The sequence below is a fragment of the Castor canadensis genome, chromosome 1, assembly GCF_047511655.1.
Source record: "Castor canadensis chromosome 1, mCasCan1.hap1v2, whole genome shotgun sequence".
Classification (NCBI taxonomy): domain Eukaryota; kingdom Metazoa; phylum Chordata; class Mammalia; order Rodentia; family Castoridae; genus Castor; species Castor canadensis.
Genome location: NC_133386.1, coordinates 45,486,075 through 45,506,376, shown reverse-complemented (window position 1 = coordinate 45,506,376; position 20,302 = coordinate 45,486,075). Strand labels below are relative to the sequence as shown.

The 20,302-nt window shown below is 43.2% G+C and overlaps 1 protein-coding gene across 2 annotated transcripts in view; it reads right to left on the bottom strand.

Annotated features, from left to right (window-relative positions):
* Gopc (golgi associated PDZ and coiled-coil motif containing) overlaps positions 1 to 20,301 on the bottom strand; it is a 52,967-nt gene extending 32,666 nt beyond the window's left edge. Inside the window, exon 1 of one of the 2 annotated variants that reach the window (XM_020175391.2) lies at positions 19,780 to 20,301. In XM_020175391.2, the coding sequence (XP_020030980.1) occupies positions 19,780 to 20,067 (288 nt within the window). In that variant the 5' untranslated portion in view covers positions 20,068 to 20,301. The remainder of the gene's footprint in view (positions 1 to 19,779) is intronic. The other variant, XM_020175392.2, reaches the window with a different exon arrangement.
* Between the last annotated feature and the right edge of the window lies 1 nt (position 20,302).

Below are 20,302 nucleotides of genomic sequence, written 5' to 3'. Positions count from 1 at the left end.
TTTTGGGGAAGGGTCAAACTAAAACTAGAAATTGTCATGATCCTTGGGTAACCTCGAGCTCCACTCCCTGGAACAAAGGGAGGTGAAATGGTTTCTGGGAACAGGGAGTGTTTCTGATTGATCATACTGAACGGAATGTGAGTCAATATGTTAAGGCGTCTAGTGTTTTTCAAGTTCCTGACAGGTAAACCTGATAAGTAAACGTCTGGTGTTTTTCCAGTTCCCAATAAATAATCTTACCCCACCACCAGGATGTGGGCAATGTCAGGAAAATGTGACCCCAGGGGCATGAGGAATTCCTATGTGACAATGATTGATGCTTTAAAGAGTATAAGACCTGCTTAAACTTTGCATTCAGGGTCCTTGTTGAAACCCGCTGCGTTGGGCGGATACTCGGACCCTAGCTAGCTAGAAATAAACCTCCCTTTGTAGCTTGCATTGTCTCAAGTGTCCTTTGTCCTCTCAGAGGGTGGCCGGTCTCGGACCCCAACATCTGGAGGCCCCAGCGAGATAGGCCCCTCCCTGAGAGGAACAAACGGCCTCTGACACTGAGGTTTGTTTGGGAAAGACTGCGGAAGTAGGATTGGCCACCTCCATTTGGAGGGACCTGGGGTCCCCATCTGAATTTGGTTGGGAATTCTCGTTGAGTGGAGGGAAAGGGTTACAGCCCTGGAGGCTTCACTATTGGAAGTTGTGGGAGACATCCCCAACAGTCAGGAGCTGCACCGATGTCCTCACTGGATGCCATTTGGGTGGTCTTTGGGTAAGGATCCTGAATCTGGTGTGAATGGAAGTGTGCCTGTGAGAGTAGTCTGGTTGACCAGCCGGTACTTGTGTATGTTGGAGAGTCCTGTGCGAATTTGTTTGTCTGCTGGAATTGTCTCTTGTTCTTTGCTGTCTCCTTTGTCCATCTCTTCTGATCATCATGGGACAGGCTCAGGTAACTCCTAAGATCCTTCTTCTGAGTCATTTTTCAGAAATCCGTGCTAAGGGACACAATTATGGCGTGGAAATTAAGAAAGGTAAGTTTGATGCCCTTTGCTCAGTGGAATGGCCAACCTTTAATGTAGGCTGGCCTCCTCAGGGTAACTTCTCTTGGACACAATTAAGAAGGTCCACGATGTCATTAATAAACCTGGTCTTCATGGCCACCCTGATAAATATCCCTACGTCCTTATGTGTCAAACTTTAGTAGAGGACCCGCCTTCCTGGCTGTGGCCGTTTATCCATGAGGCACCTACAGACCAGCCCACAATACTGGCCGTGTTGGGGAACGCCCCCACTCCTGTTAATTCCCCTAAGAAGCCTATTCTGCAGGAAGAACCGACTTCCCATCCGTCCTTGATAGACTTAGATTTTGAGGCAAGTCCCCCGCCATATGCCGCTGCCGTGCCACTCCAGCCAGAGGCAGCTGCCCCCTCTGAACCTCCCCATTCATCAGCCTCCCCGTCTGCACCCCCCACTCCGGTCTCCGGACCAGCGAGGGGACTCAGGCCCCGTAGGCAGCGAGAAGAAATTCCGGAAGAGGAGCCGTCCTCCACTTCCACTGCCCCCGCATCCTTCTGGTGTGGGCTCTGGGCGGTGCTAGTCCTGATGGGGGACGTGCCTATCAGTATTGGCCTTTTTCAAGTAGTGACCTGTACAACTGGAAAGCCCAGAACCCTCCTTTTTCTGAGGACCCTAGAGGCCTGACCGATTTGTTTGAGTCCATTTTGCATACTCATAGTCCTACATGGGATGACTGTCAGCAGCTCCTTAAAACTCTATTCACCACCGAGGAACAGGAGTGGATTCGCACTGAAGCCAGAAAAAATGTCCTCAGCGACAACGGACAACCGACTACCCTGCCAAACCTGATTGATAGCCGTTTTCCCTTAAGCAGACCCGATTGGGACTATGGGAACGCAGAAGGTAGGGAGCGTCTCCAGGTCTACCGCCAGACTCTTATGGCAGGCCTCCGGGCGGCAGCTTGCCACCCTACCAATCTGGCTAAGGTAAAGACGATAGTGCAGGGGGAGAATGAAGGCCCAGCCACATTCCTTGAGTGCCTTTACGATGCATACAGACAGTATACCTCCCTAGATCCACTAGCAGAGGTGAATCAGTCAGCCGTGATAATGTCCTTCATAAATCAGGCTGCCCCCGATATTAGGAAGAAACTATATAAGCAGGAAGGACTTGGGGAAATGGCTATCTGGGATCTGATGAAAGTAGCCAAAAGAGTTTTTAACACCCAAGAAACCCCGGATGAGCGAGAGGATAGAATCAGGAAAGAAAATCAGGAACTACAAGAAAGGATTCGGAGGGAGGACAGGGAACACCAGAGTAAGGAAAACAAAAAACAGCAGAAGGAAATGGCTAAGATATTGCTGGCAGGGGTCCAAGGTTTGGCTGGACCGGGCTCTGGACGGACTGGCCCCCCCACATCCCCGAAGAGATCAACCCCGGTTAGGCCAGGGACAGTGTGCCTATTGTAAGGAATATGGACACTGGAAGAGAGAATGTCCCAAGCTCCAGGGTCGCCCGAGGCCAAATAGCAGGCCCAACAATGACACCCGGGTCTTGTTAACTGAAATGGACAATGAGTAGAGGGGATGGGACTCGGATCCCCTCCCCAAGTCTTGGGTAACCATATATATGGAGGGGAAGCCCGTGAAATGCATGGTAGACACAGGGGCTCAATATTCAGTTCTGAATAAACCTACTGAGCCACTGTCTCAGAAAATTAGTCTCGTGCAGGGAGCCACTGGGTCCAAGGCATATCAATGGACTAGCAAGCGTCAGGTGGATTTGGGCCGACATCAGGTGACCCTTTCCTTTCTGGTCATTCCTAAGTGCCCTGCCCCCTTCTGGGATGCAATCTGCTAACTAAGGTGAGGGCTCACATTCACTTTGAGCCAGATGGTATCAAAGTGATGGATGGACGAGGACAGCCCAAGTCTTGACTGTGTCTCTCGAGAATGAACATTGCTTGTTCTCCTTGCGGGACCCTCCCCTGAAACCTATTGAATGGTCCCGGGAAATAGCTTATTGGATTCAAGCCTACCCCCAGGCTTGGGCAGAAATAGCAGGTGTGGGACTGGCAGAACATCGAGCCCCAGTAATAGTAGAAGTCAAGGCTTCAGCTCAGCCCATCCGAGTCTGTCAGCATCCCATGTCTTCCGAGGCACGGAGGGGGACTGACCCTCACATTAACCATCTCCTGGAAGCTGGAATATTACGGCCCTGCCATTCTGCTTAGAACACTCCACTCCTCCCTATTAAGAAACCCGGGGGAAAGGACTATAGGCCAGTCCAAGATTTAAGGGAAGTAAACAAGAGGATCGAGGACATCCACCCCACAGTCTCCAACCCCTATACCTTGCTGAGCCATTTGCCCCCCTCCCACGTTTGGTATACCACTCTGGACTTGAAAGATGCTTTTTTTAGCATAGCCCTGGCACCCAACAGTCAATACATTTTTGCCTTCAAATGGCATGATGAAAATACGGGAACCCCCTGACAGCTAACATGGACTAGACTCCCACAGGGTTTCAAAAACTCCCCTACTCTGTTCAATGAGGCTCTTAATCAGGATCTGGACTCATATCGCTGGAGCCACAGTTCCGTCACACTTTTGCAGTATGTAGATGACTTGCTTCTGGCAGCTGCATCTGAAGCTGAGTGCTGGCAAGCCACTGGAGACCTCCTCCAGGAGGTAGGGAAATTGGGCTATTGGGCAGTGCAAAGAAGTCTCAAATTTGTAGACAAACAGTCACCTACCTGGGGTATGAACTAAAAGAGGGAACCAGATAGTTAACGAATGCTATGAAAGAAACTATTCTCAGACTCCCCATCCCCATCTCAGCTCGAGAAGTTCGCGAGTTCCTGGGGATGGTGGGCTACTGCCGGCTGTGGATATTGGGGTATGCTGAACTGGCAAAACCCTTATATGAGGCAACTAAAGATAAGGCCCCGTGGGTCTGGGGGACAGATCAACAAAAGGCCTTTGAGGAGCTCAAGACCGCCCTCCTAAGAGCTCCAGCCCTGGCGCTGCCAGACCCTCTAAAGCCCTTCACCCTCTTTGTAGACAAAAGGAGGGGAATAGCGGAAGCGGTATTAACGCAGTACCTAGGGCCCTGGAAGCATTCAGTTGCTTATCTATCCAAAAGGTTAGATCCAGTTGCAGCAGGCTGGCCCCCATGCCTGCGGATCATAGCGGCAGTTGCCCTAATGGTAAAGGACGCAGATAAGCTCACTTTTGGGCAACATCTGAAGGTGGTAACCCCCCATGCAGTAGAGGGGGTCCTAAAGCACCCTCCAGGTAGATGGATGACCAACGCCCAACTGACTCATTACCAAGGGCTCTTGCTGGATGCCCCCCGCATCCTCTTCTCTGAACCAGTCTCTCTGAACCCCACCACCTTGAAGCCAAATCCGGACCTGGAAACCCCTCTACATGACAGGAGATCATAGATGAAATCACCCAAGTGCGCCCCGATCTCCAGGACTCAGCCTACCCAACAGCAAGCTGGTATGGTATACAGACAGGAGTAGCTTCATCTCGGATGGGGTGCGTAAGGTGGGCGCAGTGGTGGTGGACCAAGGTGGGAGCACAATTTGGAGTGCCCCACTGCCCCCAGGGACCTCAGCCCAGAAGGCCAAACTGATAGTGCTGACAGAGGCACTCGAGCGGGCTGAGGGAAAACGAGTGACTGTTTATACTGACAGCCGCTACGCTTTTGGCATCGTCCATGTACATGGCACCATCTACCAGGAAAGGGGTTTCATTACAGCGGAAGGAAAGGAGCTATGTAACCTCCCAGAGATCCAGAGACTACTGATTGCAGTGCAGAAGCCTCAGGCTGTGGCAGTAGTACATGTTCCTGGTCACCAGTCTTCCCAGACTCCGGAAGCTATGGGGAACCAGTGTGCGGACGAAGCGGCCCGAAACGCTGCTTTGGCCTCCACGACCCTAGCTCTGACTTTACCCATGCCCAAGCTTCCGCGCTTGCCACCGCGACCCGAGTACACCTCGGAAGACAGACAATGGATCCAAGGTCACCGATGCCCGGGGTCCAATCAGCAAGGCTGGTATCGTGATGACGAAGGGCGGCTGATCCTTCCTGAAAAGCTAGGACTATTTCTCCTCTCCAATCTACATCAAGTTAACCATTTAGGCAAGAAAAAACTACTCGCCCTTCTTGAGTCGGCCCGCCTCTGGTTCCCACACCAAACAGCCCAGACTCAAAGGATTGTGGGCCAATGTGCCGGGTGCCAGGCTATGAAACCCAGGAAAAAGGGACTTCTACATACAGGTACACGGGTACGGGGGAGGGTGCGGGGACGGAGCTGGGAAGTGGATTTTACTGAGGTGAAGCTGGGAAGGTATGGGTATAAGTATTTGTTGGTTCTGACAGACACTTTCTCAGGCTGGGTGGAGGCTTTTCCTACAAAATGAGAGACTGCCCAGGTTGTAGCTAAGGTTTTGCTGGAGGAAATCATACCCAGATATGGCATCCCCAAAACTCTAGGCTTTGATAACGGTCCGGCTTTCATCAGTAACGTCCTACAAGGGCTGGCCCGGGCAGTGGCGACTAATTGGAAACTGCATTGTGAGTATAACCCCCAGAGCTCAGGGCAGGTAGAAAGAATGAATTGGACCCTGAAGGAGACCTTATCTAAATTAGCCATTGAGACTGGCGGAGACTGGGTGGCCCTCCTACCCTATGCCATCTTCTGGGTTCGAAATTCACCATATGTGCATGGATTGACACCTTTTGAAATTCTATATGGGGCTCCGCCCCCCATTATTGTCCGAGCTCTACTGGACCAAGACCCCAGTATGGCCCCAAATTACTTGGCTAGCTTAAAGGCCCTACAGGAGGTCCAACGAGAGATCTGGCCCTTAGTGTGCTCCTTGTATGAGACAAAAGATGCATCAAACCCAGAACATGGCATCATCCCAGGGGATTGGGTATGGGTAAAGAGACACAGAGCCCACACTTTAGAAGAAAGATGGAAGGGCCCTTACATGGTCATTCTGGTTACCCCCACTGCTCTTAAGGTTGACAGCGTCAGGCCTTGGGTCCATCACTCCCATGTACATCAAGCCAGTCAGCAAGAACAGGAAGAGGTTAGAGAGTGGATCGCACAGCAACACCCCAATAATCCGTTAAAACTGAAGCTCATCCGGCCCAGGAGACGTACAGAGCAACTCTCCACGTGACTCTCAATGCCCCCCTGCAGTGACCTCCGGACCAGGGCAGACCCCAAGGCCCATTAGCCAGCAAGATGATAAAATTCCTCCTGTGCATTCTGAGCCTTCTGTGTCTATGCTAGGTGGGACCTGCCCAGAACCCTAATCCCCACCAGCCCTACCACCTCACCTGGATGGTCATAGATACATCCACAGGGGAGATTCTCACTCAGACCTCCAAGGTGACCCCTCCCAACGTCTGGTTCCCCAATTTAACTTTTGATCTGACAAAACTGGTGGCCTGAGCAGGGATTCTGAAGGGTAACTTTTACGTCTGTCCAGGACACCTAAAAGGTAAAAGTAATAGTAAACAGTGCAGGGGGGCATTGAATTATTTTTGTGCTTCCTGGTCCTGTGTGTCCACTGGCAACATCTGGTGGCCACCCCCTGAAAAAACAGACCTAATTACCGTGTCTAAGGGCTGTATAACAGAACAAAGAAGCCGCTGGAGGTCCTGCTATGACCTTGTAAAAATCAAATTTACAGAAAAAGGTAAAGCTGACACTCGATGGGTATCAGGCCTCATCTGGTGAATTTGCCACTATGACCCGATGAGGCCCAAGACCAGGGAGCCCTATTTACCATCCGGCTCACACAGCAACCAGCCCCTACTCGGGCGATAGGCCCCAATAAAGTACTTAAACCGCCCTATGTGGAGCCGCCTCCCCGACCTCGCACAACCCCGGTCCCTTCCCAACCTCACAAAAATGCTAGTATTACAACTCCAGGACTGCTAGGAACTGGCACTTCCCTGGGAAGGCCCAGCCCCACAACCGGGTCTATGGACCCCCTTTGGAATTTGGTAAATGCCGCATTCCTAACATTGAGCCACACCAGCCCTAATATGACTACCTCCTGCTGGCTGTGCTATGATGTGAGGCCCCCATTCTATGAGGCAATAGGACTAAATGCCACCTACAATGTCTCGACTAGTGAAAACCCCACTCAATGTTCCTGGGGAAACCGTAAGAGAGGTCTGACCATACAACAAGTGAGCAGCCAAGGAACCTGCTCAGGGAAGGTGCCGGCGGGAAAACAGGACCTATGTGCTGTTATAGATAACAACCCCACCTGGGGTGATGGTATTAAGTGGATAATTCCAAAAGACAATGGATGGTGGGTATGCTCACAGTCCGGGCTCACCCCTTGCCTATCGACTAATGTCTTTAACGGCTCTAAAGAATTCTGTGTCCTAGTGACTGTGCTGCCCCGCATCATCTATCATTCTGAGGAGAGCCTGTATTCACACTGGAATACAGGAACAGGTGAAAGAAAAAAGAGAGAGCCTATTTCTGCATTAACCATTGCTACCCTACTTAGCCTAGGAGTGGCTGGAGCAGGAACCGGCATAGCCTCCCTAGCTACTCAACACAGCGGGATGTCCTCGCTGCACGCGGCAATAGACGAGGACATAGAGAGAATAGAAGCCTCCATTAGTCACCTAGAAAAATCCCTTACCTCCCTATATGAGGTAGTACTTCAGAACAGATGGGGGCTAGACTTATTGTTCCTTCAGCAGAGGGGAATATGTGCTGCCTTAGGGGAGGAATGTTGTTTCTATGCTGATCATTCGGGAGTAGTTAGGGAGTCTATGTCTAAAGTGAGGGAAGGACTGGCAAAAAGGAAGCAGGAAAGAGAAGCCCAAGAAGGTTGGTTCGAAGCCTGGTTCAATAGGTCCCCCTGGTTTACTACCCTGGTCTCCACCCTAGTGGGCCCCTTGGTCATACTGCTGCTCATCTTAACCTTTGGTCCATGCATTCTGAATAAACCAGTGACCTTCATAAAAGTCGAATTAGTACAGTCCAACTCATGGTCCTGAGACAGCAATATGAAGGGCTACCTAGCCCCGGAAATGTTTACGCGTATCACCCAAATGAGCATGATTCCTCATTATGAACATCTAAAGCGGGGAATGTTGGGGTACTTTAACTTGCAGCCCACCTAGCCTAAAAATCAGCTCTAACTGGCATGACCCTTGGGTAACCTTGAGCCCCACTCCCTGGAACAAAGGGAGGTGAAATGGTTTCTGGGAACAGGGAGTGTTTCTGATTGATCATACTGAACGGAATGTGAGTCAATATGTTAAGGCGTCTAGTGTTTTTCAAGTTCCTGACAGGTAAACCTGATAAGTAAATGTTTGGTGTTTTTCCAGTTCCCAATAAATAATCTTACCCCACCACCAGGATGTGGGCAATGTCAGGAAAATGTGACCCCAGGGGCATGAGGAATTCCTATGTGACAATGATTGATGCTTTAAAGAGTATAAGACCTGCTTAAACTTTGCATTCAGGGTCCTTGTTGAAACCCCGCTGCGTTGGGCAGATACTCGGACCCTAGCTAGCTAGAAATAAACCTCCCTTTGTAGCTTGCATTGTCTCAAGTGTCCTTTGTCCTCTCAGAGGGTGGCCAGTCTCGGACCCCAACAAAATTACTAAATAACAAGCAGGGAAATTAGACTAATTTCAATATGTCATAAAAATTTTTAACGTAATTTTAAGAAGTCCAAGATAGATAGGGTTAGGGATGTAGCTCAATAGCTGTATTTGCCCAGTATACACAAGGCCCTGGGTTCAATCTCGATACTACAAAAAACGAGGTTCAAGATAAGCAGCTAAAGATATCTGATAAAAATGTCTTTATTTTGCACATGTATGAACTGAGACTAAAGACATTATGTGTGAGCTGACCGAAATTACAAATCGCATAGAATTAAAACTTAGACCTCCTGACATTCTTTGTAATTCTGGCAGTAATAGAAAAATTGGTGAGGAAGCAGTCCATGAGAGCCAAGTGAGATAATCTCCCCAAATCTCAGAACTAGGCTAAACTCTAAGCAACAGACTTTGAAACTCTACTCCCCACCACTTTACGTGCATATTGACAAACAGCAGAACTTGTATGCATACAGGGGCATGAGTGAGAAACACACAAGCAGGCAAGAAAACAGGCATAGATGCATACAAAAGCACACATTCCCCAAAATGGGAATTAACATAGTTGACTCCAAACAGCAATTTAACTGTATTGAACTACAGCTCAGAAAGCTGTTGCTAAAAATACATAATTATCTAAAATTGTTTCTGTAACTTGTTTTAAAGTGTACATATAATATTCAATCATTTCCCTAAAAAGAAAAATGTTTTTAAATGTCTGTACTCTGTTTATGTTTGAAAATGAAATTCAGAATGAAACGTATAGATTGGAGTTTAAATCTTTAGAATTATACCATTTAGTCCAGTAACTAAAATTTCTTATTTACAACTGCCCACTTTCCAAAACACTCTAAGCCCAGATAACCAATAAAACAAATATAAGAAATAAAAATCATATATAGAGGATATACTTATTACAACCTTATTGAGTGCTAAATTTAATAATGAGCTTCGTAGTAATAATAGAATATTTTCAGATTATCCAATTCTCCTCTCATAAAGGGAGCAATGCTATTTTATTTGGCAGAGTGTCTTTTCCACAAACTAAACTTTTTTTGTTTTGTTTTGGTGTTGGGGTCTGAACTCAGGGCCTTGAGCCACTCCACCAGCCCCTCACCCTCCTTTTTTTGATGGATATTTTTGAGACAGGGTCTCTCAAACTATTTGCCCTGGCTAACTTTGAACCATGATCCTCAGATCTCTGCTTCTTGAGTAGCTAGGATTATAGGAGTTAGCCACTAGCGCACAGCTAAGAACTAAACTTTAAAAAGAACCTATCATACAGATTCTTATATAAAGAATTCTAATCTATCTGACAGGCAACAGAAGCAGGACCATTCTCCATAAGGCCATTTCTCCTGTGACAAAAGTCAAGGCGACAATGTGATTAACAGGATCACTTCATTCCATTCCCTTTTTTTTTATTCATTCAAAATACAATTTAATTTAACCCACTCATTTTAGGAAGACTCTTTTATCTTCTTTTTTTTCCCTGTGCTTGAAGTGGTCAGTGTACAGAAAGTCAATGAATCCTATTCTAAAACACAAGCCTAACATTAAAGAGAAAACACATTCAAAGTTCAAATTTGAAAACACTGGCTGGACACTGGTAGCTCACGCCTGTAATCCTAGCTACTAAGGAGGCAGAGATCAGGAGGACTGCAACTCAAGGCCAGCCCAGGAAAACAGTTGGAGAGAACCTATCTTGAAAATACCTAACACAAAAATGGGCTGGTGGAGTGGTTCAAGTGGTAGAATGCCTGCCTAGCAAGCATGACGCCCTGAGTTCAAATCCCAGTACCACCAAAAAAATGGCCATCTCTCAAGACAGATAGGAAATAATGCCCTCAGTACTTCAAATTGTCTGATCATTTTATTTATACAAGTTCTGTAAAAAAAAAAAAAAGTCTACCAAGTCACTTCAGGTTTTTCTATCCATTTATAAGGACCACTAATTTCATCTGTCATTATTTCTCTTCAAACTGTTCTGCAGTCTAGACAAGCAACATATTTTATTTATGTCTCCCACATCATCACATTTACATCTAATCAAGTATTCACTAAGCTCCAACTATAAGACAAACACTGGGCTGAGTTTTAAGGACCCACATTGGTGAACGAAACAAATGTAGGCCTTGCTCTGGCAAAGCTTATAGTGGCCTGGAGCAAGGAGAAGCCCACAAAGAAAATGAGCTACATAAAAAACAGTAGACCTGTGATATCCCCTGTACATGGTTCCAAGGAGACTGCCATTATGGAAAAAACATGAATGACCATGATGCAGAGTTCAGTGTCCTAAAATTGCACTCAGTAGTTGTCCCAACAAGTTAAACACAACTGACAATGATGCCACACAAACCAAGAACTCCACCATATCAACTGAGCTATAAAGCATGTGTGGGAATTAAAAATTATTGTTTTTGAACTATCTTTAGATTTTAATTTATTTATTATTAATTTTTCACATGTAATAAATCTGCAAATAAGTCAGGCTTACTGCATACACAATGGAGTATTATTCAGTCATAAGGAAAAAGGAAATTATGTCATCTGAAGAAAAATGGAACTGTTGATTACATTAAGTAAAACAAGCTAGATTGAGAAAGACACATCACATGTTCTCTCTCATACGCAGAATCTAAACCTATTAAAAAAATGACAGAAGTATAAAAGAGGGACTGTTTGGGGGTGGGAACCAGCGGAAGGGCAAAAGGAGAGAATAAGGGGGAATAAATATGATTTAGGAATTTTACACTCGCGTATGGAATCAGAATAATAAAATCTGCTAAAATTGTTTAAAAGGGGAAGAGTAATAGAATATTTGAGAGGGTAAATTTGATCAAAGTATATTTTATGTATGTATGGAAGTATCACAATGAAACCCCTTTGTACAATTAATATAAGCAAATGAAAATAAATGAATTCACTTGATGCAGTGGCCAACACCTGTAATCTCAGCTACTTGGGAGATGGCGATCAGGAGGATTATAGTTTGAGCTCAGACAAAAAGTTTGCAAGATCCTATCTCAGCTATTCCTCTCATCCCAGTTAAGTGGGAAACGTAAGTAGCAAGATCATGTTCTAGGCTTAGCCAGGCAAAAAAGTGACTCTATTTCAAAAATAATCAAAGCAAAAAGGGCTGGGAGTATGGCTCAAGTGGTACAGATCCTGCCTAGCAAGCATGAGGCCCTGAATTCAAATCCCATAATTACAATTATGTTTAATTTTTAAAGATTTAAGCAAAACATGAAATGTTATTCTTTTACTAATTTCATTTTGGTTTTGGAAAAGTTATTTAAAATTTAAAATTATATAAGTATGTAAAGCCGTAAGTAGTAGCACATGTCTGTAATCCCAACACTAGGGATTACAGTAGGAGGTAGGAGCACGGTGAGTTGGACTACATATAAAAAAAACAAAAATAATAATAAAATATATGTATTATACATGTAATATAATAAGCTTACTGATGCTATTTTTAATGATGCCAGAAATATTTAATTTTCTCAGTTTTAATGTCTAAAATAGCAATTATTGGTACATATAGCACACATTAAAAAAAAAAAAAAGCCCTCTGGGGTCCCCCAAATTTTAAGATTGTAAAGGAGTCCTGAAAAAAAGTTTGATAATCTTACCTTAGAGCTTCTGAAGGAGGCCCATATGCTGGATCACAAAGAATAAGAAAGAATGTTAAGACACATCACTGGAGGGATATCCAGTTTATCGGTAATAAGTATGAAATTTACTCAAAGTACAACTGAGTAATTTTAAGCAGAATGACATTATCACATTTATGTTATTTAAAAGGCACCTGTGTGTAATATGAAAGACAACATGAATGAACTAGGGTTGGTGGATTACAATTTGAGACTAGTAGATAAATCTAAAACATACCTTTGAAAGTTAAAGTACTTTCCTCAGAATCTCAAAATGGACTTTCAAACAATGTAAAATGTTTCCATTTAAATGTCAAAGAACTCAGATGCTCTATGATGAAAATTAGAAGTGGGGTGGGGGAGAAGAGTCAAACAATATTTTAGGAATGTCACAGTACATTAAATCAATACTTAATACTCTTTTATATGATGTTTTAAATCCCACTTTCAATTTTTTTTTCCTTTTTTCATGGTGTGGTTCAAACCCATGGCTTTGTGCATGCCAGGCAAGACTCTATGACTGAGCTACATTCCCCAACCCTTGGTTTTGTTTTGTATTTCTGCAGTACTCAAGACTGAACCCAAGACCTTATGCATGCTAGACAATCACTCTATCACTTGAGTTATAACCCTAGTTTTTTTGAGAGGGAGTCTTGCTATGTTAGCTCAGGCTGGCCTTGAACTATGTAACCCAGTCTAGTCTTGGACTTGCAATTCTCCTGCCTTTGACTCCCAAGTGCTGGGATTATAGGAGGCATTCCTATAATCACCATTCCTGACTCAACTTTTTTTTTTTTTAATGGAAAGCCATGAAATATTAGCACATAAATCATATGCTTGAAAATTACATGCCAGGGGCATAAACAAACCTGCAGATTCAGCCATTCAATGATATAGTAGGCATTGTCTTAAATACCATGGATATAGAGACAACAAAACAGATACTATCACAGCTCTCATGAAGTTCATACTACACAGTAGCTGATGATAATCTTTGAAGATTCATGGCAAAACACTAGATGTATTTCAAATAATTCATTCATGTAAATAAACATTTCCTGAGCACACTGTGCACCAGATCTGGAACAAAACATTGAATAAGACATAGAGAGCAGTGACAAGTGAGTGAGGAAAATTTTCACAAAGATGGTGATATAAGTGGAGTCTTATGAGTGAGTGTTTGACACTGTAGAAAGAAGGGACACAAGGCATTATCATGAAAACCTGTGCCAAATTAGAAGTGTAGTGAAAAAACAAGGTCTATCTAGAGAACTGCAAACAGAACAATTTTCCTGAGGCAAAAGCAATTAAGAATGGATGATGAGCAGTAAACCATTATCATGCTGAGGAGTTTGAATTTTAGCCAATAAGTAACAGAAAGAACAAAAGAATCAAATTATCTTTTTAGATATAAACCACTAAAATTGAATCATTGTAGAATGAATAGGGAACAAAAAGATAAATTGGAGGTAGTTAAGAAAAAAATGAGATTATGTTAGGAATATGCAAAAAAGAATCAGGAGCTTAACTATGTACAATATCCTAAACTTATGTAATTATCTTTCCCAACAGATCAGTTGCTTCTCTTGGATTCCTTATTTCAGTGAGTGGCCCACTGTTGTTTAGGTACATTGAGTGTACAACTGTGCACCAGAATCTGGGGATAAAACAATGAATAAGACATGAATTCTGCCCTTGAAAGTTCAAAAATGGCATTAGAGATAAAAATACATTTTTAATTATGATGCAAAGTACGGTAGGCACTACTGTAAAGGCATCTGTTATGTACCACTTCAAAAAAAGGAGCTCCTTAGAGTTTCTAAGAGCTGTCGTAACAAATTACTGCAAATCTGGTGCCTTAAAATAAGTTTACTGTCTTAATTCTGGACACCAGAAGTCTGAACTCAAAGTGTTAGGAGCATTGGCTCCTTCTCTCTAGAAGAAACTGTCCTATACCTCTCGCCTAGCTTGGCTGTTGACAATTCCCAGCATTCTCTGGCTTGTAGAAACATCAGTCCAATTATTTCCATTTTCACATAGCCTTCTTCTCTGTGTCTCTATGTGTCATTTTCCATTTCTTATAAGGACAATTACAGTAGATTGGTCCAGTATGGTCTTGCCTCCACTCTTAACTATGTAAGACCCTATTTCTAATAAGGCCATGTTCTGAGGTTTTAGGTGGACATAAATTTTGGAGGAGACACTTATTCAACCCAATAGGCATTAACCAATACATTTCCCAAAAATAAATGTGATGTCGTCCTTAACCCTTTTTCTCTCTTATGCTATGTGTTTGCATAATGATCAACTCCTATCATTTCTACTTAATTAACCTTCTTTCTTTTCTTCATCTTCACTACCGTTTTCATTCTAATAATATTCTTGTTCATATATGAAATTCCTTTGCTACAACAGTGGATGAACCCAAGTTTTACTCTGCCTATACTTAAGTAGGTATTGCTGGAAGATGTCATACCACAGAGCAGACTGGCTGCACCAAGAATTTATGATAACTAACTACAAGTAGGTTTCAACATTGCCTGGCAGTCTGTCTATTTCTCTGGATAACTGGAATTCCCAATCTCCTGAAGTGCTTACTCTCACTCACTTTCAGCATTTGACCTGGGCTCCTATTTTAAATGGGGGTGGGGGATGGGAAATCACACAAAACTCCCCCAAACTCCCCCACTGTTCTCATCATCTCTCACTTCCCTCTAAGTGTAACAGTTGTCCTTCTTTCAATGTAAGGCCATTCTTTCTACCTGTACTTTGTCTCTCATTTCTACTTAGAATCTTTCTAATATTAATTATCCCTCTTATTTTCTATAATATTCAGCTTTTCCCTCAAACTAGATGTTTTACTGACTATAAACATGTTCAAGTTTTGTTTTTGTTTTTTTTTTTCATTTAAAAGCAAAATAAAAGAATACTTCCCTGGAACCCCACACTCTTCCTTTAAATTTATCTATCCAGCCACACTCACTCTTTCTGCCTCCTGAGTCCCCCACCAAACATAAATGTTTGTTCAGAGATTGATTTTGCTATTCTGTAGTCTTAGGTTCCTTACTTAATCCCTATAATATGGGAATAACCATAAACCTATCTCACATGGCTGTTACAAGTATTAGATGAAAAACAGATGTTAAAAAAAAAAAACTTAGGCTAGAGCCTGACAGCCTGACCCACAGTAATTGACGAATAAGGTTAGCGATACCATTATTGCTAACAGTATCTCATATATATCTATCCAGACTACTAGCTTCACAAGACTGATCTAATGGAGTCACTGTGAATTCCCTCATCCTTCTACTCCAATCTATCCCCAGACTTTGTTGATTTTCCCCCCTCTCAAGTCTCTCTTGTTTTGAACACTTTCCTCCATTTCTCCAGTATCTTACCCCACATTATAATCATCTCACATGGATAATAAGAACATTTACCATTGTTATGACAAAGTCCTGAATCTATGGCATAGGCTATAATACCAGGCCCATAGAAACCAGTTCAAACATATCTTGCATCTTATTTTTTCGCCTTCTCTCAAAACACTGATCAAGCACCAGGTGTGGTGGCTCGAGTCTGTAATCCTAGCTATTGGGAAGGCAGAGATCACAACACTCTCAGTTTGAGGCCAGCCTGAGCAAAAAGTCCAGGAGACTCCATCTCAACAAATGGCTGGGCATGGTGGCACACACCTGTCATCCCAACCATGCTGGGAAGCACAAATAGGAGAGAAGTTGAGGCTAGCCTGGGAATAAAGCAAGACACTGTCTCAATAACAACACAAAAAAGGGCTGGTGGAGTGGCTCAGGTGGTAGAGTGTCTGCCTAGCAAGGAGTACAGCAAAAACAACCAACCAACCACTTACCAACTCCCTGGTAGATCTTCAAATGCATTATGCTCTTGCCTACCACTGGTGCTTTCTACTTCCTCGTCCCTCTACTGTAATATAGAATGATATTACTATTTCTTTTAGCGCAATTAATTCCTCCTCATCCTTTATGTCTTAAGTCAACTTTAATTTTCAGGGACCTTTCCTTCCTTGACACTCTAGAATAAACTCTTATTACTCTATGTACCTTTTACAGCACTATCAAAGTTATAATTTTCATTTAAAACATTATTCCCCCAACAAACTCCCCTGAGCTCCAAGGTATATAATCCAAATTACTTAATGAATCCAAGCTTCATAATAGCAATGACTACATCCCTTTTGGTATCTACCCATTCTACCCCCAGTCCCCAATACAACATCTGGCACATAATCAGTATTCAATTCATATATACTAGATCAATCGTATGTTTTGACTTCAATGTTCCAAAAATGCTTATTTAAAAACATTATAGATTTAAAGCAGCATGAAGGAAAATGTATCATCAGTTCCTTTATCAATGTGGCTCCCAACCAAAGTTAAACGTTTCTATACTGACAGTTCTGCAGTTAATCACTTTAAAGAGATACTAATTCAGCAACTGTGGAGGGGAAGAAGGTTATAATAGAATTGTATTGGTTTGTTGTTATTTTAAAGGAGTGAGCATTCATTGGTATTCTAAGACATAGAGGTAAAGCTGGGCACCTGTGGCTCATGCTTATAATCCTAGCTTACTCAGGAAGCAGAGATCCCTTCACAAAAAAGGACTAGTGGAGTGACTTACAGTGTAGGCCCTGAGTTCAAATCCCAGTACCACAAAAAAAAAAATAAAGATACAGAGATGAATTTATCTAAAGTATTGGTTCATGGCCTTTGTTCTACTCCAACACATCTTCTATAGCTATCACTACTATTGTTACTACTACTTTCCTAATCAGTGCCTGTGACTATAGATTGGCCATCACCAAGTGGCTCACCACAGCAGAAATTCTCTAGCAAGTGGAAATTTAAGAGACAGATGTGAGTAAATTGAAATGGTACCATGTCAAAATAGTCTGATATTCTCTGCCTGTATAGACATGTCTCATCCCAAACATAACTTATGCAAAAAGCAGTCACATGGATGTCATTCACATTTAATTTAAAACTATAATCCATGTTTTTTTTTTTTTTTTTTTTGTGGTATTGGATTTGAACTTAGGACTTCACCTTGCTAGGCAGGTGCTTGAGAGCGATGTACTTGAGCCCTTTTTGCTCTGATTATTTTGGAAATTGGGTCTCACTTTTGCCCAGGCTTGCTTCACTCCTTCTATTTTAAGCTTCCCGCCATCACTGGGATGACAAGTGCATGTCACCACATCCAGTTTTTTTTTCATTGAGAAGTTATATGGCAAACTGGAACCTCCATCTTCCCAATGACAGGCATGTGCCACAGGTGTCTGGCTCCATGATTAATTTTTTACAGCAAAAGTAATCTAGTAATTTTTCTAATTACTAGATTAACATGAAGTACCGTATTACCTAAAAACACATGGATGGGAAGAAATGGTAATCTGGAAGGCTATCCAAGACCAATTTAAATATATTACAAATTACCCACACTGGAGGTATCTGTGTCTTAATAATATAAAAATATTTTTATTATAGAAATCTTTTTTTAAGATTTCAAGATCTCAGAAGATTGATAACAGTTATGGAGCAACAACTGAAATTCTGCAGATGGTATACCAGCAATTTTACTTGGAAAGGCACTGCAGACAAGTCTTCCCACAGCAATACACACTGATTCTGATTCGGTGAAAACTAGAGAAGACATTATACATGTAAAGATTCTGAAAAACATGTTCATATTATGATATGCTAGCCATTTCTTATTTTGAGAAATAATGGTATTTCCTAAGTGAGATTATAGGGTCAGAATACATAATTATAATTTCTGAAAATAAGAACATGCATAATTTATTGCATTCATAATCTATTATTTAGATGACTACTCATCTAAAATATGTAAAGACAAAAAAAATTGAGCACCATCTCTTACAGAATGAGCCTTTCTTTGAAATTAGATTTTATATCAGACATCAAAATCATCACTGTTCAGTTTTTTAAGTCATTTAAAAAACAAATTAGAAGCTGTTTCATTTAAAAAAAAACTATCTCAAGTAGATACTTAAAGCTGTAAATGATATGAAAGTTCTCATGTGGTAAAAGCTACTCTTGATCTCTGTTTTTTAAAGCTAAAGTAGTATTCTAAAAACCATCAAATGCAATTTCAGTACCTGAAAAATCAGCTATCTTCTAAAAATTACCAGTAATCAAGAAATCAAGACATTTTCACTTACCTACTCTAAGTGATTATCAGCACTTTCATCTGAACCATTTTAAAAAGGATGGCATAAATTAATACTACTCTCAGTGGAGAAGAGCCATGAAATCCTGGATATGTAAATCTATGCTAATCAAAGATTAATTTACTACTTTTCATGGTTAACTAATGGGAAAGAGAAAGAACACTGACTCTAAGCAAGGACAGGAAGGATAGCTGACATACAAATTAATTTGGATACAATGGACACTCTCATTATCAATAGTAGCAATGATGACTTCTTAGGAAAGATAAGGCTCAAAGAGCTTCCTACATCACTAATTATTCCATTTTTACCTTCTTTAAAATGAAATGCTCATTTTCTTATTTAACTGCTTGCTTAGAAAGTGCTCTTTATGTAATAATGTTAATCTATCAAGATTTTAAATATGCCCTAATTTATTTTTCCACACGATGTGGTAGGTTTTTAAATATTTATTTTGAAATCATCACCACTGCACCCCCACCCAGGATTAGAGACTAAAGCAAATGATGGTCCTTTGCACACTCCCCAAAATAAAGCCAGAATGAGAAATACAGGAAAGTACAAACACATAAATCCCAATGTTGGAAGTTATTTAAATTACAGGGCGCTCTGGAGACATATGCCTGAAATTTAAGGACCAATTGTGGATGTAAACCGAGAAAGACAACGATACTGTTGTATATATTCCACCACAATTTCCTAAGAGCTTTGATCAGATTCCCCTAAATAGTTCATGCATGTTTCTCTGTGTGCTGCCACAGATGTTGATTTGAGATAGCTAAAATGAAAAAAAAAAAAAATCAGCGCTGCCATCTCTGCGAAAATACACCATTCTGGTTTCTCACCGTGAAAGTAGCATCTGCGAAACTCACGTGTCAGAAGGCGGGATAAGGTATTCTCCTGACAGCAAACCTTCCTTAGATTTGTTAATGCAACCCCTTACAAGGGAGGCTAGTGCCACCAGCTCCAGCCCCCTCCTCGGTGAGATGATGGGAAGGTGGATGACAGAACCCCGGGAGACCCACACGTCGCTCTCCATCCTTTTTCTCCCCCACCCTCACCTGCTTCCTTTCTTCACACACATACAGACGCGCTCTCCCATCATATTCCCAAGCTCTGGGGTCCCAGCGGGCAGTTTTCTAGGGTCTTTCCCCTAGTGCGTTAAATAGGATCTAACGCTCTCCGGCAGCCTCGGGTTCAATGCCACCGCTGCCAGTCCCCAAGACTCACCTCCAGCTTGTGGTTGATTTGGGACACAGTCTGGGCTTTGTGGCAAAGCTGCGCAAAGCAGGAGCTTAGGCTGGTCATTTTCTGTCGTCCCTCATAAGTGATGTCCGCCTGGTCAGGATCGATCTCGCCTAGTAGCAGATCCACATCCACGAAGGCCTTGTCGAATTCCTTCTCCAGCACCTCCAGCCACCGGAACATGGATACCCCGCCGGGGGAGACCCCCACAGCGCAGGAGGCGCCCCCGGGGCCCCCTCCGGCTCCTGCCGGGCATGGGCCGCCCGCTGACATGGCGCCGTCTAAGGCCTCCCCCAGACTGCAGCGGACCCTCGCCACCCACCCCGCGTGAGGGGAACTGCTGGGACTGCCGGGACCCCCGCGCGCGCACACACACGGTCCGTCAGTCCCCCCCTCCCCTCGCGCCACCAACGCCGGCAATGCAGCCCCAGACAGACAGGAGCAGCAAGGCTGAGGCGACGGCGACCGCAGACGGAAGACCGCGGCAATCCCACCTCCCGGCCGGCCT